The 25,405-nt window shown below is 47.2% G+C and overlaps 1 protein-coding gene across 1 annotated transcript in view; it reads right to left on the bottom strand.

Moving 5' to 3' along the window:
- The window catches only part of DNAAF6 (dynein axonemal assembly factor 6), a 148,201-nt gene that overhangs the window by 38,705 nt on the left and 84,091 nt on the right, over nucleotides 1–25,405 (bottom strand). Inside the window, exon 6 of the mRNA XM_086966796.1 lies at nucleotides 7,593–7,678. Within this exon, the coding sequence (XP_086822922.1) occupies nucleotides 7,593–7,678 (86 nt within the window). The remainder of the gene's footprint in view (nucleotides 1–7,592; nucleotides 7,679–25,405) is intronic.

Below are 25,405 nucleotides of genomic sequence, written 5' to 3'. Positions count from 1 at the left end.
ACTGAAACAACAACATCACCCCATCGCACGACCTCTGCAACTCCCTCGCCTCCTACTTCCACAACAAGATCGCGGACATACACAACAGCTTCAGCACTCAACCGACGCACGCCACGACCGAACCACCGCCCCCCATCACCACCCTCCCCGCCTGGACTCCGATCAGCACCGAAGACACCGTCCGCGTGATGAACTCCATCCACTCCGGATCTCCAACCGACCCCTGCCCTCACCACGTCTTCAACAAAGCCGACGCTGTCATCGCACCCTACCTGCGGGACATCATCAACACATCCTTCGACACCGCCACCTTCCCGGAGAGCTGGAAACACGCCGAACTCAGCGCCCTACTCAAGAAACCTACAGCGGACCCCTCCGAACTCAAGAATTACCGCCCCATCTCGCTCCTCCCGTTTCCAGCCAAAGTCATCGAGAAGACCGTCAACAAACAGCTGGCCACCTTCCTCGAGACGAATGGATCCCTCGACCCCTCACAGTCTGGCTTCCGAGCCAACCACAGCACCCAGACCGCCCTCATCGCTGCCACCGATGACATCAGAGCCCTGATGGACAACGGAGAAACAGCGGCCCTCATCCTCCTAGACCTCTCCGCGGCATTCGGCACTGTCTGCCACCGCACCCTAGTGCAGCGCCTCAGCAAAGTCGGAATCCAGGAGAAGGCACTGGAATGGATCATCTCCTTCCTCGACGGAAGAACACAGAGAGTCCGTCTACCACCGTACAAGTCAGAGGCCACCGAAGTCATCTGCGGCGTCCCTCCAGGATCCTCGCTGAGCCCCACCCTCTTCAACGTCTACATGAGCCCCCTCGCGGCCATCGCACGCCAACACAACCCCAACATCATCTCCTACGCTGACGACACCCAGCTGATCCTCTCCCTGACCAACGACCCCGCCGCCGCCAGAGCCAACCTTCACGAAGGGATGAAAGACGTAGCCGAGTGGATGACGACCAGCCGCATGAAACTGAACTCAGACAAGACGGAAGTCCTCATCCTGGGCTCCTCGCCCTCCGCCTGGGACGACTCCTGGTGGCCCCCCGCCCTGGGCACCGCACCCAAACCGACAGACCACGCACGCAACCTGGGCTTTATCCTGGACTCCTCCCTCTCCATGACCAGACAAGTCAACGCCATCTCCGCGTCCTGTTATAACATCCTGCGCATGCTACGGAAGATCTTCCGGTGGATCCCCACCGAGACCAGGAAGACGGTCACCCAGGCCCTCGTCACCAGCCGTCTGGACTACGGCAACGCCCTCTACGCCGGAACCACCGCCAAGCTCCAGAAGAGACTCCAGCGGATCCAGAACGCCTCAGCCAGACTCATCCTCGACATCCCCCGACACAGCCACATCTCCGGACATCTGAGAGACCTGCACTGGCTCCCCGTCAACAAGAGAATCACCTTCTGTCTCCTCACCCACGCACACAAAGCCCTACACGACCAAGGCCCGAGCTACCTCAACAACCGCCTCAACTTCTACGCTCCCAAACGCCACCTCCGATCGACCAACCACGCCCTCGCCGCCGTCCCCCGCATCCGAAGAGCGACAACAGGAGGAAGGTCCTTCTCCTACCTGGCCGCCAAGACCTGGAACTCCCTCCCGACCGACCTGCGCCTGACCCAAGACCACCTCTCCTTCAGGAAGAAGCTCAAGACCTGGCTGTTCGAGCAGTAGCAGCACCCCCCCCCCCCCCCCAAGCGCCTTGAGACCCTACGGGTAAGTAGTGCGCTCTATAAATGTCGTTGATTGATTGATTGATTGATTGATGCTGTTGTGACACTGAGTGGTGCTGTGGTGGTGCTGAGTGATGCTGTAATGGTGCTGAGTGATGCTGTGGTGGTGCTGAGTGATGCTGTGATAGTGCTGAGTGGTGCTGTGATAGTGCTGAGTGGTGCTGTGGTGGCCCTGAGTAATGCTGTGGTGGTGCTGAGTGATCCTGTAGTGCTGCTGAGTGATGCTGTGGAGGTTCTGAGTGATGCTGTGGTGGCGCTGTCTGATGCAGTGGTGGCGCTGAGTGATGCTGTGGTGGCACTGAGTGATGCTGTGGTGGCACTGAGTGATGCTGTGGTGGCACTGAGTGATGCTGCTGTTGCGCTGAGTGATGCTGTGGTGGTGCTAAGTGATGCTGTGGTGGTGCTGCTGTGACAGTGTCTTTGCTAGTTACAGTGGTAAAGAACTCCCTCCAAATGTGCACGAGTGAATAACTAATGCTGATATTTTGAAGCACACAGCTAATGTTGCCTTGCCCTGTGGGATAATTAAAATAAATAAATAAATAACAAGTCACCTGGGCTAGATAGGTTTGTCCTTGTGGCTCATTCTGACTGACTGGATCAACCGATCCTCCTCAAGCAAATTCTCCTATTTGATCTGGGACAAAGTGGGGGGTGGAGGGGTGGGGGGTAGTAATATAATATATTTTTATTTGGTCTTGTGGTTTGTCTCAAAACACAATGTGAATTAGGTTTGGGGCAAAGTGATGGCTGTTGGTAAATAAGCATGACTTGGCCATTGTGGTGAGGAATCTGTAATCATACAAGAAGCTTTATAGCATGTAGAGTGGCATAGTAAATAGTGCAGTAGGTTGTTTGCCTGAAATGTTTTCACCCATTCTCCTTGGAGCCCCTGGATCCCTCATCTTCCTTGGCTCCTTCTAAGGAACAATTCAAAGATCGGTATATGTCTTTAGCAGGTGGGTGGTCCTTGAAATGGAAACATCTGGGCTAAGTTGGATTTCAGTGTGGCCTCTAAACCTGCTGAAAGTTTGTGCATGGCATCCTCCATAATTGGCTTTCTGGAATGTGTTAAAGTGTTCTAGTTGTATAGTGTTGCATTGTGTCTCATATTTTGGCAGAACTGAGCACAACCTAGGTAGCCTATACTCCGAGGCTTTTACTGGAGTTCAAGATATGTGTTACCAATAACACGAGTTAAATATTTAAATCAGTGAAACTGGCAAAGTCACCCGTATGATTCTCCATTATAACTCTTGCTCATGCCCCTAATCACTAGTTTTAAGCAACTCCACCCTACCCAACTTCCAACACATTTGTGCCTTAACCTGCCTGCTCCCAAGGCTTCCATAGCTTTCCTGCTCCCTAAACAATCTGAGTTCTCTGAGGTCTCCTTAGGCAGCCTATTCCAGTTTGTCAAGATGGAGTGATTATGCAACATTACGCCCAGCATTAAGTGGCTTCAAGCGGCTACAAGCAAGTCCCAGCTGTTTTGAGGCTTTCCACAATTTCGCACATTCTGCGGTTAAACCAGAAGCATCTGAGACTTCAAGACTGCTGTGAGCCTTTGTCTGAGTGGCAATTAGCAGGCAAAGTGGATAAGGGAAGAGGTGCAGGTAGCACCAACAACTACACCAGCTACCTACATTCAGAGATGCAGACATCCCACAGAGTGCACAAGCCCAAGGTGGTCCGCTTCCTCTGTAACTGCAAAGGGAATCCATTGTGGAGGAACCCATTTTTGCAAAGGGTGCAAAACTAAGGATGGAGGTAGCCTATCAAACTAGTAATGTCTAATGCCAATATTGCTGAAGCTCGCAGGAGGCCACAAAATAGAAGGTGTGGGATGACATGAGGCACTGGTTTCTATTGAAGAGTAGTAAATTGCCTTTTGTCACGTCTTGCACTTCTGTCTCTTCAGGTTGATCGAGTAGATGGGAGGATATGAGACAGGACCCATAAGAAATGCAGTTAGTTTTTGACACTGACCGGCCATTTTGTTCCCCTGGAAGAAGTGCTGCTCCCAAAGGCTGATAAGTGGAATAAGTGAGGGATTCTCTATCTTTTATGTGCATGTTTTGGTTACCTCTAAGAAAGATTCCCAGCTTAACCACTCTTTGCTGTTGTAACATGATGACAAAGACTATACCTGGCCTGTTTGGACATGGATACACAAAGCATCAAAAATACTTCAAACCAGTCCCAGTACTGTGCCAGGGGAATACACAAACTATGTCAGCAACTATTTAATAAGAAGGGAACTGAAACCTCAAGTCACTGTTCCAGGCCTTCAAAGTAACCATTGTGTGTGTAAGACACCACACTGGTGGTGGAGATTATTCTGAGATTGAGGGTTTTGTCTTTGCCACCAGCTTCCCAGTCAGTTGAGGGAACATCACGGGAGAGGTCTGCAACTATCTGCTTGAGTGGCTGAAGATCAACCTTGAATGAGGAATCTGCCTTTCTGCTCAAAGAAGGGTGCTGGGGGTGGTTCTGCAGAAAGATTCTGCTTAGAGGAGAACACAGACCTGTTTGCCTGGTGGAGAAGCAGATGTAAGAGACGATAGCGCACACAAGAAAGTACAGATGACCACTGCATTGTAAATAACCAACAGAAGAGCAGGATTGCGAGGATCTTTGGTAAGCCTCTACGCCTCTCACTGTCCCCTCAACTGGGACTTGATATTATTGCGCCATCCTCTATGGACTGGGAGAGTTCATTTGGATTGTTGGATTGAACAGACAGTGCTCTTTACCCAGGTAAGATTCTTTTGGAGTCCAGGACCTTCCTGTCACTGAAGGGCTTGATTGATCACAACTGTGTCATTTGTAATTGTATTTATATAACATGTACTACCCCTGAAGAGGAGTAAAAACGCGTATTGGTGAGTGGCATGCTATTTTGGAACCCAAAAGGATTAGTGGTGGATTAGCATAGGGAAATAGGAGTTAATGTGAGTGACGGACATGCAAGTCTATTAGTTAGATTGAATAGGATAATGAAGGGATAGAAGAGGAAAGAGTCTAGAGAGTGTTATTTGAGAGATCACATTAGTAAGATGAGGTTTGGGATGAGTATAAATGAGAGATGGAGGAGGGAAGAGTCTCTAGAAAGGTATTAAAAGATCACAGCAGTAAAAAGAGATTTGGGATGAGTCGAGGGAGGGATACATGTGGGAAGAATTTAGAAAGGGTTGATTGGGAAATCACAGTAGTAAAAGGAGGTTTGGAGTGAGCTTAGGAGGGAAGAGTCTAGAAAGGGTTAATTTGGGGTTCACAGTAGTAGAATGAGTTTCGGGATGGGTCAGAGTGGAGGTAAAGGATATAGTGAGAGACGTATGGGGTGAGAAAGAGTAGTGTATTGCGGAGAGCGAAAGGTTTTTTCTTCTTTATTTGCATATGTGCATGCCTCATGTATAAGCAAAGGGGCAGCAGGGTACACACACTGGTAACACCAACATCAATTAGAAGTGGGCATAGTTCAGACACACAGACACACACACAATACCACACCGCAGAACTGCAACATGCAAAAAAATAAAACACAACTGCAGCCCCTGCGCGCCACACATCTATCAGAACAGAATGCAAAGAAGATGCTGCAGGCTGCTACAAATGCACCACAGTCTCAGAAAAGCACAACATACAATGACTGGCAAATTTAAGATGGAGTAAGAGACACCCAACAAAAATATACAGGGGCAGGTGTCGCTTTGTGCCTCCTTTGACTAACACAACAATAGATTTTTCAACTGAAATGTTGTAGTAAGTGTTACATTTATAAGTAAAGTAAAGCTGGACTAGGTCGTAGGGGGAGTTGGCAAGTGGGCCGGTGACCTGCAGCCTACACATTTATGGTTGCAGCCAGTATATTAACCACTAAACTATTTCATCAGGGTTAGAGTCAAAGGGCGGTATTTTGCAAACACCGCTCTGTATCAGGTGCATCACCCCCAATTTTACCTGTAGCACACAAGGATTCTGCTTTCCTTTTATTTTCATTACTTTCACTTTTCTCTTCTTTTCTGTCTTTCATTTCAAGCTGCTTCCTTTAGTCCGAGCCTCTTCTTTCTTTCACCTTTTCCCTTGTTTGCTATATTTTGCTGATTTCTCTCATTCCTTCCCTTATACTGCGATATATTCTTTTCCTACCGTTTAGCATTGTCCACATTAACTCTTTATCACACCCCACTCCGTATGTTTTTTCTTCTCTGTTATTTCTTTTCATTCTTCTCTTCTCTCCTCTCCCTTTCTCCTCTTCTTTTTTACGCAGTTCTTTTCCTTTGTTTTTTCATGTTTGCCCTCCTAATGTCTCTTTAAAATTGGTTGCTTTTTAACTTTTATCCTCATCCTTGTTCCTGTAGTCCTCCTTACATTTTATTTCATTTTCTCTCCTCCTTCCTTTCTGCCTTCAGTGCATTGGGCACAGGTGCTAGTGAAGTGAAGAGAGCAACCTAATGATCTTCACGAAAGGGCAACTGATGGCGAGTTTGTGGTGAAAGGGCTCTCTTTACAAATTTAATTCACACTTTTGTTAGCAAATGGCTGCTGATTAGACTTTCCAAAGCTCGGCCTTTTTGTAGCTGCTGTGGGTGAAAAGGGGTGGAGCTGCAGGTGTAACCCCTTCTGTGCTGATGACGAGCCCAGGCTCGTCATGCAGCACAATGCTTGTGTGCTGGTGACGAGCCTGGGCTCGTCATGAGCCGTGGAACGCTCACACGCGGGGATAATTCCCCCGCTGTGCTGTGCGTTCCATTGCGCGGGCGGGTTCATGACGAGCCCAGGCTCGTCACCAGCACACGAGCACCGTGCTGTAGGACGAGCCTGGGCTCGTCATCAGCACCAAGGTGCCTTGCGCGGCCCCGCTACCCCCTGCGCTGCGGGGAAATTAGCCCTGCGGCGAAGGGGTTAAGGGGCCCGGTTTGGTGAGGCCATGTATTTGTGTACCTTAATCACACTTCAGTGCAGAGCCCTCACACTTACCTCTCTGTGCCTCTGTTGTTGCAGAGGCCGCCCAAGAAGGGGGCTCGAGGGCCGGCGCCATAACGGACGCCAGAGCCCGGGAAGGATCCGGTTCCAGCCGCTGGGAAGGATCACCATTCACCACCACAGCCTGAGATCCAGGAACTTGAGTTTCAGGGGTCATCTTCGTCCCCACAACTAACTCCCAAACCAGTGGCCACTCTGGATGCAATGGTCCCTTGTCTGGAGGGCAGGTTTATTTGTGCCTGGGGCTAGAGTGTGGATGTGTGCAACTTCACCTGGCCCGAAAGAAACCACTTTGCAGGACTGGAAAAGAGACGGCCTGGGCGAAGGTTTAGTCAGCCACCATTGCCCCAGGTACCAAACACAAATGCAATGATTGGCAAACATCAGGGGGATTCGACAAAGAGACATGCTGCCGTTAGGCTACCGCAATGGAACACTGGCCAAGGATGGCACAACAATGGCATCCATTTTGATCTACCAAACACATCTGAAAGTGGGCATACCCAAAATATGAAAAGTTGCGGCACATAAGCAAGAATCAGAAAGGCACTTGTGTTGAGCGCAACCAGCAACTTTTCAAACCAGTACAGCAGCAGGCACTGCTCCCAAAATGTTGGCACTAATGCACTGTATTTTCTTTATCAATGTCGTTTCACTTTTGCAAATGTAAAACGTAGTTAACAGCAAATAACTGGTAGCAGTGTTGCAGTATAGATCTGCAGATTTGTAAAAAATATTACAAATAAGAAGTAAAAGTAATATTGCATACAGAAGACACGATCATTAGAATATGCCTGATTTTGTTAAAATGATATTTAATATATTTTATGAAAGGATTACTTACTATTTTGGGGTTCGCAGATCAAGAAACTTATCCCGAACATCGAGCACAATGTCTCCTGACTTTACCCCGGGCAACTTAATTCTGACCTGAGAAAAAACACAGTGAGCTATTGAATTATTGTTTTGCAAGGTTTAGTTCCGTTTCATTTTATACAGGACAAACTGGTACATCACTGTTTGCACGCATGTCTGTTTTGTACACAATGGCACGTTTTCGACTACTACCCACTTTTGAGTTGGTGTCGGAAAAAAAACATTATTTTTAGCTAAACTTTCATGACTCTTTGCTTGCTGGTATGTCTTCCTTCTTTATAGCTCAAATCTCTTTCCTTTTCGCCGTCAATCTGCCCTATCGTGTATATTTATTAAATGCACAAACTATTTTTCTTTAATTTACTATCTTCAGACCTAACACTAATTACATCACATGGTTTCTGTTCTGTTAACAAAGTGATCAAAAATGTCATTAGAACATTGAAACAACGATATTATAAAGTATGATAATGAAGCAAACTTTTTATAATCACAGAACTGTACCACATTACAATGCTTTCATCACAACATCTAACTTTGTCGCTCTGCTCACTGTAAAGAAGTCACAAAGTAAAAAGTAATTTTGTTCACATTTGCTTAGTGATAATGTGGGTGGGACCCACATCATTATTAGAAAAAAAAATAATGAAAATGGTGCTACTGGGCTGGGAAACGCAGCTTTTCATACACCAGGAACTATTGGTTAGAAGAGATATCAGTACTAGAGCTGTGTGAAGAACAAGTTACTTATCTGGTAGAGACTCTAGCTGCAGATTCCTTACCTTTGAATTTCCCAGGCTGGATTTGGAAACTTTGAAGCGAGCAGTGACCCTTGCACGCAGCGTCGGGTAGCTCCATTCGGTGCGTGTAATGTCGTCGGCATCGTAAGCGTTGGTTATGACATCGCAGTCACCTATAAAGGCATCAACCAGGTGCGCTGACTTCTGTACTTTTCATTTGTTTCACACCAGAAGTGCAGAGCCATGAAGTAACTGACAAAAAAATATGCAAAACTATGGCCTGAAAGGTGGAGCAACCCTAGTCCTAACAAAATCAGTCTGCAAAGAGGGAGGCATGGGTGGGGTTGTAAGGAATCTGCAGCTAGATAGAGTCTCTACCAGATAATGTGTTACCCAAGGCAAGTAACTTGTTCATCTGTTAGAGACCTCTAGCTGCAGATTCCTTACCTTCGAAATAGATACCCAAGCCACACCATCCTAGGGGTAGGTTGCGGACCAATACCTTACACTAGGAAGTCCTGCAGGACTGAACGGGCAAAATGCCTGTCCCTGCAGACCTTACTGTCCAGGCAGTAGTGCCTGCCAAACGTGTGCAAGGAAGACCACGTTGCTGACTGACAGATGCCCAGGACTGGGACACCCTGAGCCAAGGCCGTACTCGCAGCCATACCCCTGGCGGAATGGGCCCCTAATCCCTCAGGAAACTGCTTTTATTTTTTTTTAATTTTTTTATTCAATTAAGGCATCAGACAGAAAGACACCATACAGATGAATCACATTATAATCCGCAATACATTACAAAAATGGGAGGAAGGGAGACGTGGGGGGGAACAAAACACAAAGTATATACACATTAGCAGAGTCACAGGGTAGTAGGAACATCATACACTGACTCTCTAGGTGGAGTACAAATTTCTCCCCTATACTGATTCCATTGAGTCCAGATTGCGGCCCATTTTCGGGGACGTCCTCTTGCAATAAAGATAGTTTTTTCTCGAAACATACTCCAATCCAAATCCCTCTTCCAGTTCTCAATAGTGGGAGGAAGTTCAGCACCCCATTTTGGGGCGATATTTCTTTTCGCAATCATATAGCTCAGTGTGATCCACTTTGTTAGCGCATTATTAAAATCGGTGGGCTCGCATATATTGAGAAGGCACCTTCGGGCTTCCAGCAACAACAAATCACCGGTAACCTCCCGAATAATATCATGAATCTTACCCCAATACCCAGTCATATGTTGGCACTCCCAGCAAATATGTAAAAAGGTACCCATCAATCCACACTTACGTCTACATAGTCCATCTCCCAACAACCCCATCCGTACAAGGCGAGGGCCGGTGACATAGAACCTATGTAAGATTTTTAACTGCACAAGCCACAATCTTGCAGGAATTGCGACCACCTTTGGGGAGGACACCGCAGTTTGCCAGTCTTCATCGTCTAGTTCTATGCCATCTCGTGTCCATTTAACTCTAAGTTCCTCAAGCAAGTTAGCCCTATTATTAATAAGTTTCTTATAAATCAGGGAGATTGTTTTATCAGGGAGATGGCCGTCAAGAATCCTGCCCTCCAGAGGCGAGAATCTATGACAAAATATCGACTACAAAAATATCTACCTACCAAAATATCGCAACAAAAATATCGATTACATTAATATCGAGATCCTATCTCTAACAAGGTAAGTACAAAAATATCGAAAAAATAATATCAATGTCAAAAATATCGTTTTTTTTTTAAAATATCGTTTTTTTAATTAAAAAACATGGACTATTAACAAAATAATACTTATAAATGTAATAAACATAGTTAAATATATATTATAATATTTAAAATTAATAAATAATGTAATAAAAAACTAATAATAATAATAAAGATATAATACATAGTATATACTTCATTAATAATACCTCTAATAAATTATTTTAATAACTTATAAATAAATGAAAATATAATAAATTACAAATAAATTTATATACATCAAATAATAATATAAATAACAATTAATAAAAATGTGAAACAGATAAAAAAAAATTAAATACATTTTGGATAGCGTACGGGTACAAATTACTATTCCCACTCCAGAGAGTGCAACAGTAGGGAAAGTGTTGGATAGCGTAGGGGTAACAATTACTATTCCGACTCCAGAGAGTGCAACAGTAGGGAAAGTGTTGGATAGCGTGGGGGTAAAAATTACTATTCCAACTCCAGAGAGTGCAACAGTAGGGAAAGTGTTGGATAGCGTAGGGGTAACAATTACTATCCCACCCCAGAGAGTGCAACAGTAGGGAAAGTGTTGGATAGCGTAGGGGTAAAAATTACTATTCCAACTCCAGAGAGTGCAACAGTAGGGAAAGTGTTGGATAGCGTAGGGGTAACAATTACTATTCCCACTCCAGAGAGTGCAACAGTAGGGAAAATGTTGGATAGCGTAGGGGTAACAATTACTATTCCCACTCCAGAGAGTGCAACAGTAGGGAAAGTGTGGGATAGTGTAGAGGTAAAAATTACTATTCCCACTCCAGAGAGTGCAACAGTAGAGAAAGTGTTGGATAGCGTAGGGGTAAAAATTACTATTCCAACTCCAGAGAGTGCAACAGTAGGGAAAGTGTTGGATAGCGTAGGGGTAACAATTACTATTCAAACTCCAGAGAGTGCAACAGTAGGGAAAGTGTTGGATAGCGTAGGGGTAAAAATAACATACTTATAAATAAATGTATTTTTTTTAAATAATAGAAAACTTAACTATTAAATAAATAGAAACCATTTACAAATACCAATACATAATTATTAAATACATGATTAGCAAAATATATTTAAATAAAAAAATAAAAAATACCATTTAATAATATTTAATTACCAATTAATTAACAATTATATAATTAACAAAACAATTAAAACATTTTTTCCTTAATTACATTTAAATTACTTCCCACCCTATTCCCCTATAAGCCCACAACACGCTACAGAACATAATTATCAATTAATCAATTAAATAAAATTAATTACCAATTAATTAAAAATAATTACCAATTAATTCAAATTAATTTATAATTCCTACTAATTAATAATTAATTTAACATAATTAAATTACTTCCCACCCTATTCTCCTATAAACCCACAACCCGCTACAGTACTAAAATACAAAATTACATAAAAATAAATTTAAAACATTATAAATACATAATAAACACAAAAATAATATAAAAATTGATATTAGTAACATCGAAATTATTAACATCGATATTACTAACATCGATATTTAACACTTCGATATTAATAATATCGATATTAAATCTATCGATATTACTTACCTTCTATATTATGTCCCTTCGATATTTAAACTTCGATATTATTGTATATCGATATTTAAATATCGATATTTTGTCTGCATACCAGAGGCGAAGCCTCAGGTAGTTCTTCATCTACCGGCAGGGCAGCCGACAATGAATGTTGGATTTGCATATAGCGGAAACATTCAGAATCCGATAGCTCAAACTCTGTTTGCATTTCACTGAATGATTTTATGCGCTCCCTTCCCCACACATCCCTTATAGTTGATATCCCTATCAATTCCCATTTATCGAAACCCTTAGTGTTCCACAACCTGTCCAGTTTTTCCGACACAAATAGTGGGGTAGCCAGAGTCAGTTTGTCTTTCCAACCTAGTGAGCTCAAGGCATCATGCCAGATTTTAACTGCATGTTTTGTCGGTCCTGTGAGGTTGAATCTCAATGGTTTAGAGTATAGTGCCCTGCTTTAGCCATTCGCCCGAAGAAGCCATTTATCCATGGCATATCCGGGATCCTCGCTGGTTCCATACGTTCCATGATTAATAGCAGCAAGCTGAGAGGCCCAGTAATAACGCTTAATATCTGGGAGGGCGATACCATCGTCATAACACGGAAGCGTGATCTTAGCCAAGGCGACACGAGGTGTCCCTTCCCAGAGCAGACTAGTTGTATCCCCTCAACCTTGCGGAAATAACTGCATCCAATGTATTCTGAAGGGCATATAAAAACCGCGGCAAAGACATCATCTTAAATAATGCCGCCCGGCCCAATAAAAAAAAATCGGAAGCCTCTGCCTATAAGCGGAGTCACTTTTAAGCCTTCTCAAAGGAGGAAGAAGGCTTTCAACATATCTAGCCATCGGGCCCAAGGATATAAAGATACAGAGATATTTAAATCCATTCGTAGTAATCTGGATGGGACAATTCTGCGGGGGACCGGGATCTCTCCACTAAGGACATATAATAACGACTTCCCCCAATTAATGGAAAGTCCGGAGTTTTTACCAAAGGAAGCCAGAACATCACAGACCACCATAAGGGACTTTCGAGGGGAGGTCAAATAGAGCAGAATATAATCCGCGTATAATGAAACTCGATCCTCCCACTCAGGAGACCATCGAATTCCTCGAATTGAAGGTTCCCAGAGTATCCATGCCACCAGGGGTTCCAAAGCCAGGGAAAAGAGGAGAGAGAGGGCAGCCCTGCCACGTGCCCCGCTCCAACTGGAAGGGCGCCGATACTCGTCCATTAACCATTACCTGGGCAAGCGTTCAGTATATAATAATTGCACCCAACCAATAAACTCAGGTCCGAATCCAAATTTAGCCAGGACCGCCCACAAATAAGGCCACTCAATTGTATCAAAGGCCATGGTAGCATCAAGGGAAGCAACCACAGCTTGTTCCGCAGAGTGTGAGCTCTAGCTATCATGCCATGTAGTCGCCTCCAATTCAAAGCAGTGTTCCTGTGTGGGATAAACCCTGATTGATCCGGGTGAATCAATCCACTGATCACCTTTACCAATCTATTTGAAAGGATCTTAGCCAATATTTTAGGCTCCGCATTTAACAATGAAATAAGTCTAGGTCTATACGAGGCACATCTATTTTTGGGCTTACCCTCCTTATGGATCACCACCACCGATTCTACTCTCTGCTCTCTGGGTAGGCAACCTCCCTCCCAGGCCTCAACAAACATACCCTTTAGGTAATGAGACAAACTAATCTACAACTAAAAAAGAGGTAGAAAACCGAGGGGTGGCCTATACTCGCCCGCCACCTCACCCCGCTCCCAACTCCATCCCCTCTGCTCAACTTTCAGATCAATATATTCAACACTTATTTGAGCATCGCGAATCAATGAAGAATTATTTAAGTCCCTCTTTTTTCCCAATCCCCCGAATCGCACTCTTTTACTACTGAAGTGTTAAAATCTAGTTTGCGTCATCAACATTATCGGCGCCATCTTGTCCCTTTTCAGGCTCATATGTGCGCGTAAGTAGCAGCCATTTTGAATGCCATGGCCTCTCTGCCCACTGCCGATTGTCAGCACGTCTCTCTCTCTCTGACCTCGCAAGCATCCCCCGCGCACCGACAGCCCCCCGCTCTCACATGCTTAGGCCATAAATCTCCCCTTCAGTGCGACCCTGCCTCGGAGCCACATCCCGTACCCAGCTAACACCTCCCTCCATCTCTTTCATAATCACACATCCTTCGATGAACCCCCTTCTTCTGTGCCCGATTGTCCGGCTCGATCCCAGGCCATCACCTGGCTCTGCGGATGCAGTTTATTGCCCCCTACAGTAGGAAGCTGCCCCTCTTCAAAGGATCTACGACTGATCAAAGCCCCCACCCCATGAGATCCGATCAGCCGCACACATTCCGGGAACCGGCGGAATGTCCAGCTGCGCGACAGTCATCACCTACTGAGATCGGGGTGGGGACTTCTACTGTAAATGTGTGTGGGAACGGGCTTGAAGCGGGGATTCCAAGGATGTCTTTCCGTACTTCAAAGTATTTGCAAGAATGTGCCTCATGTAATAAACTGTAATAAAGACCATAAACCTGTGTATAAGAGGCCAGGCCTCAGAGATGCGGTTAGAGCACCTCGAGAAGATACCCTGTTGTCTGATTTGACGTGTTCTGCTCCGTCGGAATAAACTTCGGTTTCCTGCCTTTCAGTCTCCAGCGCCTGCCTCTTTGTTTGATAATTTCGAGTGGTATGAGAGGCGACTAACGCCGGGAAATACTTAAAGGTTATCGGTTGAAATTGCCCCTACCTTTCACAGAAGCCTAATACATTCGTTATGCATTATTCCTGATCTCCCATTGCTCCCTAGTCCTGGCCCTACCTTTCAGAGGCTATCACGCTGTCCAACCAGTCTGTCGCCACCTCAGGATTGTCAAAAAACCAGGTCTTTCCGTTAAACTCAACTCGGAGCCAGGCCGGGAACATCATTGCATATTTTAGCCCCTTATCCCTCAGTCTTTTCTTCACGAAAAGGAAACTTTGCCGTTGTCTTTGTACCAACTGAGTAAAGTCTGGAAAAAAGGAAAGGGTCGCATTCTCATACTTTAATGGAGGACCATTCCGTGCGGTCTGCAAAATCACATCTCTGTATCGGAAATTCAGAACTCGCGCAATCATAGGGCGAGGGGGTGCTCCCGGTCTCGGCTTTCCCCCCGGGACTCTATGTGCCCGCTCCACCGTGAACAAGTTACTAAGACCTTTAGGAGTGAGATGTTAAAGAACAAGATTTTTGATAAACAGATTCGGTGTATGGCCCTTCAATTTCTCGGGAATCCCAAGAATACAGATGATTGCGTCAAACTCTTCCTTCATACTCGTCTAGCTTACGATTCATGAGAGTGCTTGATTTCTAGAGGTTCTGCACCTCCTGTTGCAACTGGCTGACATCCTCTATTAGGCCGTTAGTTTTGAGTTCAAGTGACTTGATTTTCTCATTCGTTTTTGAGAGGTCCGTGCAGATTAACCCCCTCTCAATGGTGACGGTGTCTAATTTGGCGTCAAAAGCTTCCATTTTCTGACCCAAAGATGCCTGCAGATCCGTTAATGTAGGTTCAGCTGGATCCGTTGGCACCTCTTCTCTCATTAAGGACGTCTTTTTGATCTCCCCTGGGGACCCCTTGGGGATAGTGTAGCGATCCAGTTTATTAACTAGGATTGTCTTGGACCCCTTGGAGGATCGCAATGAGGGCTTATCCGAATCTGGTCGTGCAGCCATGTTGTCACCCCCTACGGAATCCAGTCAGAATGAAAATATGACCAACATGGGGTCCTCCACCCCTTCGTTTCCTGAACATCCACCGATGACAACACTCAAGATCATCTCCACCTCTCACCCATTAGGTCCCTTCAAGTCCTGCAGACAGGACCTCTTCTCCATAGAGTGAAAGGGCACTCTAGCAACAACAGGGGTGCAAAGGGGAGCACAACTTCAAATAGAATAGCTCAATGAGGTGCCGCACCGTAGGACACAAACAGGGGACCAGGCTCTCCGGTATACAATTCTCCCGGCCTCCTCTGTTCAATTAACACAAATGCATGCTGTCCAGTTCCCCACGTTTCCCAGAGAAACACCTCCGCAGCCAGTACTTCAATATTGCCCAGGCCAGCAGAGCAGTTGCCGCAAGTCCCGCTTACAATGCAGTTGCAGTCATTCCACAGCGTGCTAGAGCAACAAAAATTGGTATGCAACCTTTACAACACAACTTTTACCACGCAGTGCTGTTACAACGCATGTATTACAACGAAAACCATTACAACGCATTACACTGGGGGGCGCTCTAGGATAAGGAATAGTTTTAATTTACTATCCAACACCTTCCCTAGTGTCCACGGGGACTGGAGTTGGAATAGTAAATTAAACTATTCACTATCCAGCACCCCCAAGTGTAATGCGTTGTAAAGGTTTTCGTTGTAATACTTGCGTTGTAACAGCATGCGTGGTAAAAGCATGCGTGGTCATACATCCACAAAAATTACCTGGTCCACGGCGGACGGCCCATGAATGTTCCAAAGACACAGAGCAGTAAACCACTATCACTCCAAGCAGATGCCCCAAGTACCGGAGTGGAAGACCGCGACCATTAAGCCTGCAACACGCTTGCCGATAATCAGTTCCCAGACATCCGATCAGCTGCTTGCCATCGTCTCCCCTGGGATCCCAGGTTATGACGCAATCTTCACAGGAGCCCGATCACAGCACCTGTGAGCCCCTGCAGTGCCATCCCAAACACAGCAGTCACCATATGGCCATATAAGCAGTTTCCATTTAGCACTCGAGGGAGGGTGGGGTCACCCTCATCACCAACATCTTTTGTCGTTCCGGTCCCTCCGCATACCCCACCAGGCAGGAAACTCGGCTGGTGGTCGATAGTGGTGCTGCAGTCTTTCTGTAATATCAGGCAAAGAAGGTTCTTCACCCGCGCTCCACCTCCGTCCGCCGCGTAAGCTCGGTAGCGGCAGTAAAGTACAGTCCAAGCAAAGGGGGTCTGCTAGTACACGCTTTGGGGTGGGCGACAATTCTATTTTCTCCGGATATCATGCAATATAACACCATCCGCAAGTCCGGGGGCATCAGTTCCAGTAGCTATGCCCTAACTGGCGGACACAAATTCCGGGCCGGTACCTCTCGCAGCCCCGCTGTTGTTCACCTCGATGCCGGCCTCCACCTTCATGCGAGGCTCTAGCTTCCAGCCCGGACTAGGCCCCGATCTTCCTGGCAAGATATCTCAGAGTTCCGGACTCGCAGACGAATTGGGAGAGCGGGTAGATGCGTCGCTCACCAGTGCTGAGGAGAGGGTAGCAATTATTGACAGGCTAAGTGACAGGATACTTATTTTAGGACCGGGGATAGGCGGACCTGAGGCTTCACATGACCATCTTGGTCGCTGGCTAGGCTCCTCCCAGGAAACTGCTTCTTAGCCAGGGCATCGCAGATCTTAATGAATAGAACAACTCTGCGACAGATGGTTCTTTTCTTCACTGCCTGCACCTTCATAGCTCCCAAGTACCCCACAAAGAATTGGTCGTCCACCTGGAACTCTTTCGTGCGGTCAAGGTAGAACGACTACTCTCTTTTTGGGTCCAGGCGGTGGAGACGCCACTCTTTTTTAGAGGGATGCGGGGGAGCAAAGAAGGTGGGCAGAGTGATGGATTGACTCAGATGGAATGGTGTCGCAACCTTTGGCAAAAATGAAGCACCCCTTTGTCTAAGAAAGCCATCATGCAGGGAGACTTGCAAGATAGTGCTTGGAACTCACTCACCCTCCAGGCAGATGTTATTACCACCAGGAAAGCTGTCTTGATGGAAAGCAGCCAGAGGGGACAGTTGTGCAAAGGGTCAAAGGGAACACACATAAGAAAAGTGAGGGCGAAATGAAGGTCCCACTGTGGCATAACAAAGGGCGTGGGCGGAAACAATTGAGCCAGCCCTTTCAGAAACCTATGTACAATTGGAGACCTGAAGAGAGAGGGTTGGTCTGGCAGCCTCAACAAACTGGATAGAGCAGAAGGATTGTAGGGTCTGCTTTCATGGTTACCTCCCACATTTTTTCTGGTGTCATTCTGTTTTGTGATTAGTCTGACTGGGATCCTGCTAATCGGGACCCCAGTCACTATGCTCTCTCCCTAAATTGGACTATGGTAAGTACTTTTGATCCTTCCTAATTGGCTACTGTGTACCCTTCCAAGTCTCTAGGTTATGGTACTAAGGTACCCAGGGTATAAGTGCACCATGGGTCTTCCATTGGCTGCAGCATGTATTATGCCACCCATAAGCGACCACTCAAACTGTGACTACAGGCTTGCCATTGCAGTCTATGTGAGCTGGTGCTAGCACCACTCGTAACAGATAAGATTCCTAATATCGGAGATCACTGCACTTAAAAACCTACAAATCATTCCTAAGGTAGGCCTTTCAATCCTGAAGGCAGGGTGCTTGGTTATAAGTATGGGGGTGCCTTGCATGAGCACGGCACTCCCTACAAACCTAGGAGTCGATTCTCTTGGCTTTGTAAGTGCGCTCAGCCATTTTATACATATAGTGGACATCAAGTTAATTACGAGATGTCTAACTATATATTAGCTGCACCGAAACAGGTCATGTTGGCTATCACACATGTTGGAATCCTACCCCAACACTGATTACAGTGTTAGATGTAGAATCCCATGTACTGGGGGGGCTCCCCAAGGAAGCCCTCCTGTATTCCCGGTACTAGCCTTTTAAGGTCTACAAGCAAGCTAGTTTTCCTGCCGACCACAGACACTATTCTGCCCTCCTGCTGCTGAGCCAGGCTTGAGCAGGGGAAGGTAGGACAATAGGGCTCCTGTCACAGGGAGGTGTGACCACCTCCCAGAGAGGACTTAGTGTATTGGGCTGGGGTGGGGCACTTGCCAGTGTCACCATACTACTTTGAAGGGCACATTTGATCCCCTCCTTGCATACTCCAGTTGAAGGCAGTCCAGGGAGTCGTTGGCTTCCGCTCTGGTGGGAAACTGGACAAAAGACATGGGAGTATCCTCCGAGCTGTCCAGCCCCTCGTCTAGGAGAGACCCCTGAATCATCCTAACCCTTTCCCTAGAGTACTTAAGGGCTTACCTATGGGTGGCTCTTTATATTCCTCGTGGGACAAGATTCAGATCCGAAACCACTTCTACTATCTGGGCACGTTGGACTTTGCTTTGGGAACCAAGCCTGCATATGGGAAGGCTTCTGCTGCTCCAGGTTTCGTCACCCTGCCAGTCTTCTGCATCGTCTGTGCCTGTGCTACATACAGTTTGTAACTGTGAGCATCAAAGACATCCAAAGGAATCTCCCTTGGAGTGAAGGAGTCACTCCCCTGCATCTGCAGGCAGCGCAGCTAAGCTGACCAGCCTGCTGCTCCCGACGTCCTCCGGATTTTGAAAGGCCGAGCAACACAGGTGGTGGTTCTGCAACTCCCTTGAGGCCTACATTGTCTTCTCACAGAGTTTGAGGCTGTCATCCCTTGTCAAATGTGCTGAAACTGCAGCCCTGAGCACCTTGTCGACTTGCCATTGCCAAAGCTTGTTGGAGTCTCTTCTCCAGAGATCTTCGGGCTTCAAGAAGCTCCAGCCTCCAGCATCTCTTGCTACCAAGATCTTTGTCCACACTGTAGCTTCTGCTCATTGGGTCTGCATAACTACTGAGCAGCTCGAGGTCCTCTTCCGACTCCTGTGCCTTCAGCCTGTGGGCCCTCTTGGGGGTCTTCTTTGGCTCCAGTGGGCTCTTCTGTTTGCTCGGGCCTGCTCTGACTCTCCTGCTCTCTGGGAGTCCCTTGGACCAGGCAGGAGATACACCTATGTGTTAGTGAGTGTTTATAATAAATATCTATTTTTATAACTATAGTGTGCGGTTCTTTTTCACTTAACCTATACTATATGATTAGTACTGGTTAAACAGGCTGCTTAACGCTCTTTCTGGACTAAGCCTGAAAGCTGCATTCTACAGCTACTACTGAGAGAGATTTCTATGGTTGTCTAAGACCATCACAATCACAATAAGGTTTGTCTGGATTAGTGCAGGGTGCTTCACTTAAATAAGTGTGACCATATACTAAGCCAGCCTCCTACAAAGATAATCCCTGAGAGTACCCGATGCAGAGCCCTGCTGGGCAAGGGTTAGAATGGATAGAAGAACAGTGGAAAGAGAAGAAGAAAGAGGGTCAAACGACCTTTCTGTTCAGTATAATACACATTTCTGCCAACAGCAGGCGTATACAGTCTTAGTGCAGGGCCCCCTGGCAGCCTAAATAACACTGCATACCTCAGGAGGAAGGTCGAAAGCCATCAACTGCCAGCACTCAATCGCCACGCATAGAGGTGCAGAATTGACAGGTTCGGGTGGAGGAACATCTCCTGCTGCTGCGACAGAAGATCCTCCTGAAGGGGCAGCCTGATCAGAAAATCGATACTCATTTTCAGAAGCTCTGGATACTAAGCTCTCCTTGCCTAGTCCGGAACCACAAGAATGACTTGGGCCCGGCCACTCCTGATCTTCTTCAGAACCCTGGGGAGGAGTGGTATGGGTGGAAAGGCATATAGCAGGCTGGAGCTCCACTTGTGACGAAAGGCGTCTCCGAGCGAGAGTCACCCTTGGAAACTCCAGTGCGCAGTATTGCTGACATTGCTCGTTCTCTTCTGAGGCAAACAGATCAAACCAATGATCTCACAGTGCCGAAAGAGACATTGCGCCACCTTCGACTGGAGACACCAGCTGTGATCCGCTTGGCATCGACGGCGGAGTTTGTTCGCCCAGGTGTTTAGAAAAGCCACCAGGTGTTGAACCACCAGGGTTATGCTCTGCTGGTTCAGCCATGTCCAGAGACGCAGGGCCGCTCGGCATAGGGTACACAACCCCAGAACCCTGCTTGTTGCAGTACCACATGGCGGTGGTGTTGTTCGTGAACACCTACACTAACTTTCCCTTGACAGAGGGAAAACATGCCTTCAATGCCAATCAAATCGCTCGAAGCTCCAACAAATTGATGTGGAGCCCCGACTCAGCAGGAGACCAGTGTCCCCTGATCTCCACCTCTTGAAGATGGCCGCCCCATCCTAGAAGTGACACATCTGTCACGACTATGAGATTTGGTTGGGGAAGAGAGAGGGGTCGGCTGTTGACCCAATAGCGGTTCGTCAACCACCACTGCAGATCTCTTGCAATTCCTTCCGAGATCTGTAGCACGTCGGTAAGATTTCCTTGATGCTGTGCCCACTGGAACTTTTGGACCAATGCAGTCCACATACACCATCTGGCATGCTTTACCAACAGGATGCCACAAGGCATAAGGCCCAACAGCCTCAGAGTCAGTCTGACCAAAAATTCAGGGTAGAGTCTAAAACATCAGAATCATAACCTGAATATCCTGGACTCGCTGCTAAGGAGGATAGGTCAGAAACTCCACTATGTCCAGAACAGCCCCGGTGAAAGCGTCTGAGAAGGAGTCAGGTGTGACTTTGGCATGTTTATACAGAACCAATGTACAAAGAAAGAATTCCCTTGAACAGAGCTAGATAAACAGAGCACGAAGGTCAAAAAAACAAAAAGATTCACTAATGTAAAAAGAATTCTTAACAATTTATTGAAAATACAAATGTTAAAAAAGTGGACATACAAGAACCACTATGGCAAAATTTTGCCATAGTGGTTCTTGCCAACGTATGAATCCGGTACCCTCTCTATAGCCCACTTTGCCTGGCGAGCTGTGACTTCCTTCCTGGAGCAATTTGAAATGATCCTCCGCCAAGCGTTCTTGATTTGGCCGAACGGCAGGAGGAAAAATAAAAGGAGAGAAGGGAATAGCTCTCCTGAATGAACTGCAAGACCCACTTGTCCGATGTTATGGGCCTCCAGCAGCGGAGATGATTCTCCCACCAACTGGAGCGGTATGGTCTTGCAGAGTCAGAGTAGGAGTTCTTGGAGGTTGCAGCTGCCGAGGGCAGGGTAGCCGACGACATCTGGCTTCCATTCCTTGGTCAGAATGAACCGAATCCACGTCCCCATACAACTTGAGAAGTCTGTGCAGGACGGTGGCTCGGATAAGGCTCACGCAGCTGGAATCCCTTCCATTGACATGAAAGGGACAATAGTTAGACTAGACACGAGGTACAGAAGAGGATCTGGCCGCAGCTCGAGAGTTCATGCACCTCACTAGGGCTGAGTCTGCCTGGTCTCTAAAAAGACAGGATTCGGGAGGAGGAGCTAAGTCAGCAAACAAGATGGCTGCTTAGGCTCCCGCCTCCGCCGACCTCCGTAACCTGCCGCGATATCCTGTACATTATCCTGACTTTACGCCCGATGGCTGTGTGCATGAACTGTTCCGCACTCCGATGGTGAAATCCGGGAACTTTTATCGGCTTGTTGGAAGAAGTTCTGTCGTGATGAAGTTTGCGGCCTGCTCCAGCGGTGAAGCCGGGGCCTCTAGTACTTTCACAGCCGGGCTGCAGTGCAACAACATCAGCCAGAATAACCAGGCTGGGTCCGGTCAACCGGAGTGGAGGCTTTGTTTAAGCCCGAATTTGGTGGCAATCGTTTCAATTGCTCATTATCGATAGAGGAGTGATCCTGCTTATTGCTGGCTGTGAATGGCGGTTCCCGTTCCCGCGGACCCGGTATCGGGGCCGCCGGGGTTCGTGGTTCGGGGCCTCTGGCCTGCGGCCTTAACGGTGTGGACTGTGGCTGCGAGCAAGGACCGGTCACCCTCCGCATTTGCACGTTCGCGATACTGTTTGTCCCCCCCGAGGATGCCGGATTCACCCGGGGAGGTGATTGGGATTGATATCGGGCATGAGACCGTGGATCGAACGATGCATGAGCCATCGCTGAAGTCAGTACTGGCGGAAATTTGGGCGTTTCGATCACAGGTTGATGTCTTATTGAGCAAATTGGACTCGCGTCTAACAGAGATGCTCCTGGTAAACTCGGACCCGGCCTTACGATTGAAACAGGAATCTGCAGCCATTCAAACCGTGGCCATTTTGACTCTGTGCGAAAGCCCCGTGAGGAAACCGACATTGGAACCATCGGATGGTGCCCTGGGAGACGGTGCTCCTGAGGATGTTATGGTATCACCGAACCTTCCGCCGCTACAGGCTCTGGAGATATCAAAAGGCGTTCCCCTCCTGGAGACTTTTGTTTGTGACTTTCCTTTCACTTTGTGGTCGTCTTCTCCTCTCTTGGTGACTCTACGACTCCTGTGCAGAATACATTGGGACTGTTCATCCAGGAGAGAGAGGTCTTCAGCGTCTAAAGTTCCCGTGGACCTACTGCCTGCGAGTCGCCATGGATTGCTTTTTGATGACTCTTTTCTCCTTTATTACCTCTTTGTGTGCCTTTGGGTCTCGGTGGGAGGGGTCTGTGTTCTTGTTCGAAAGGGCCAAGGTTAGGATTGACTAGGTCGGGAAGGGTAGGAGTGACTTTCACAAGTGTTCGACCTGTAACTGCTTGCTCTAAGAGGCTGGGCGGTGTTTTCCGGTACCCTCTACTCTCTTCTATAGTAATGTCATAAGTGTTCTTTTATTGATAGGGGGTGGCTGTATCTGGTGGGGGGTCTAAAGGGGCTGGGAGCCCGAATGGCTATGCCCTCCTCCATTCTTTTTCCTTTCTTTAGGGTTTTAGTTATTAGGGGCGACAGGCACGCTGCTAGTGGGGTTAGGCTGTAGCCATCTGCAGGGGTGCAGGGTGGGGGGGATGGACGTTTTTTTTTTTTTATTTTGCCTTTTTTATTTTCTATGGCCTTTCTTTTCCTTCCTTTTCTTTCTTAAGGATCAGTATAGCTACGAATCATTCGGACTTTTATTGTATGCTTGTATCCAGTGCTCATGCTTTTCTGATATCTGATTTCCGGGTGGGCAGGCTCAGAGAATTGGCGCAACATGGAATGTATATTGTGTGTTTATTTGCATCGATCTGTATTCTTTGGCGCCGATTCTCCATCACAGTGGTTATTATGTGTCTATCCTGTTTCTTACCCTGTCCCCCGCATTATCTGGTTTGATTGCATGGCACCAGATCCTCTCTCATATAATATAAAACGAAACCTTTGACTCATTCTGAAACTTAATTATGCATTCTTATACCAGTTTTGTCCTGAATCGCCGCCGAACCTCTGGGTTGTCGGCTGATGGGCTGTGTAGTACTGTAATATCGGTGGTCTTACTCTATCTAGCGGCCAGCCCCCGCGGTTGTAGGCCCATGCCTGTATTTTCTTGAATGCTATAATAAAGGTTAAAAAAAAAAAAAAACGGATTCATCAAATGACATGTCCATCAAGTTTGCCTGGACATATCCAGAGAAGCCAGTTGTTCTAAGTCAGGCTTTCGATGAAATTGGTCTGCCCAGCGAATCAGTCTTGTCAAGACCACACCTTATGGTGAATTTTGCTGCATCTTTCCCATCCTTAACCACCAGGGAGAGCCCAGCCCAGGTCTCCTCCGAGACCAGTTGAGGCACTTGCGCAACCATCTCCCAAAGGGAGTGGGAGAAACGGTCTAATAGGGTTGTGGTATTCACCAACCGCAATAACAGGCTGGAGGAAGAAAACAACTTATTCCAAAATGATTCCAGTCTCATAGATTCCAGATCTGGAGGGGCAGAAGGGAACATGCCCTGAGAGGTAGAAGCTTGCACGACCAAGCTTTAAGGGGTGGGGTGTTGGTTTAGGAACTTTGGGTCACCCAGATCTGGGCAATTGCGGTGTGCAATTGTCCAATTTACAGGAGCCCCTGAGGTAGGTTTGGACCATGTGCCTAGAAGAACATCAATAGGTACCTCATTGAAGGGCAAAAGGGGTTCAGAGGTGGAAGCCCCATGGTGAAGCACTTTGGTCAGGAGATTAGCCCTGACCTGCACAGAGGGCAACTACAGTCCGAGGACCTCGGCTGCTCACTTGACCACCATGGTATAAGATGCCTCCTACTCCAAAGGCACAGTTGGTGGAAAGAGCATGCCAGTGACTGTGGAAGTGTCCAGTCCACTGGCCTCCCCATGTTCCCCATACCAGTCCATCTTCAGAAACATCCTGGTGTTCAAAAGGGTCCATAGACCCCCCTCCCTATCCTCTACTGAGCATAACATCCTAAAAATGTTCAGGCGCAACATTGAACCCCTCGGTTCTATCGCTGTCGTAATTGGCATCAAGCAACGCCGTTCCGACTTCGTGTCATTGGGTAGACGGATGGGGCTGGAACCGCTGGTGGGCACCGGCAGCACCGACTTTGGGTCCAAAATTGGGGAAGGTCACAATGGCACGACCGTCCCGTCCCGGACATGAGATCAGATCTTTGAGGCCCCACTGATGCAGTGGCTGGAGCCAACTGCGTAAAATCCAATAGGGCCCAATCCCACCCCACGGGCTCTTAAGAGGGTTCAGCCCGCTCAAACACGTGGCGCATGGCCTCGTAAAAATCTTTTATTTGAGCTGGGGTGGCTTCGGCTCCCGGAAAGAGTCGGCCCTAGCTCCCGCTCCACAGAACAGTGCTAGAGCATCAGTGCTCCTCACCTGGTCCTTAGACGGACGTCAGTCATGGCAAAGACAAAGTCCGCTTGGACTTCTTCTTCTTGTGTCTTTTTCCCGAGTGTCTTGATGACTTTGAGTGGGACAAAGAGTACTTGGGGCTTTGGGAGTGGTCTTGCGACCTCTTCTTCGAACGATAATGGGACCTCTATGGAATCTCGCTGGATGGTGTAGTCTGTAAGCTGCAAGG

This window comes from Lissotriton vulgaris, chromosome 4_1 (assembly GCF_964263255.1).
Source record: "Lissotriton vulgaris chromosome 4_1, aLisVul1.2, whole genome shotgun sequence".
Taxonomy (NCBI): domain Eukaryota; kingdom Metazoa; phylum Chordata; class Amphibia; order Caudata; family Salamandridae; genus Lissotriton; species Lissotriton vulgaris.
Note: the sequence above shows the minus strand (reverse complement) of the source record. Positions and strands in the feature narration are given on the sequence as shown.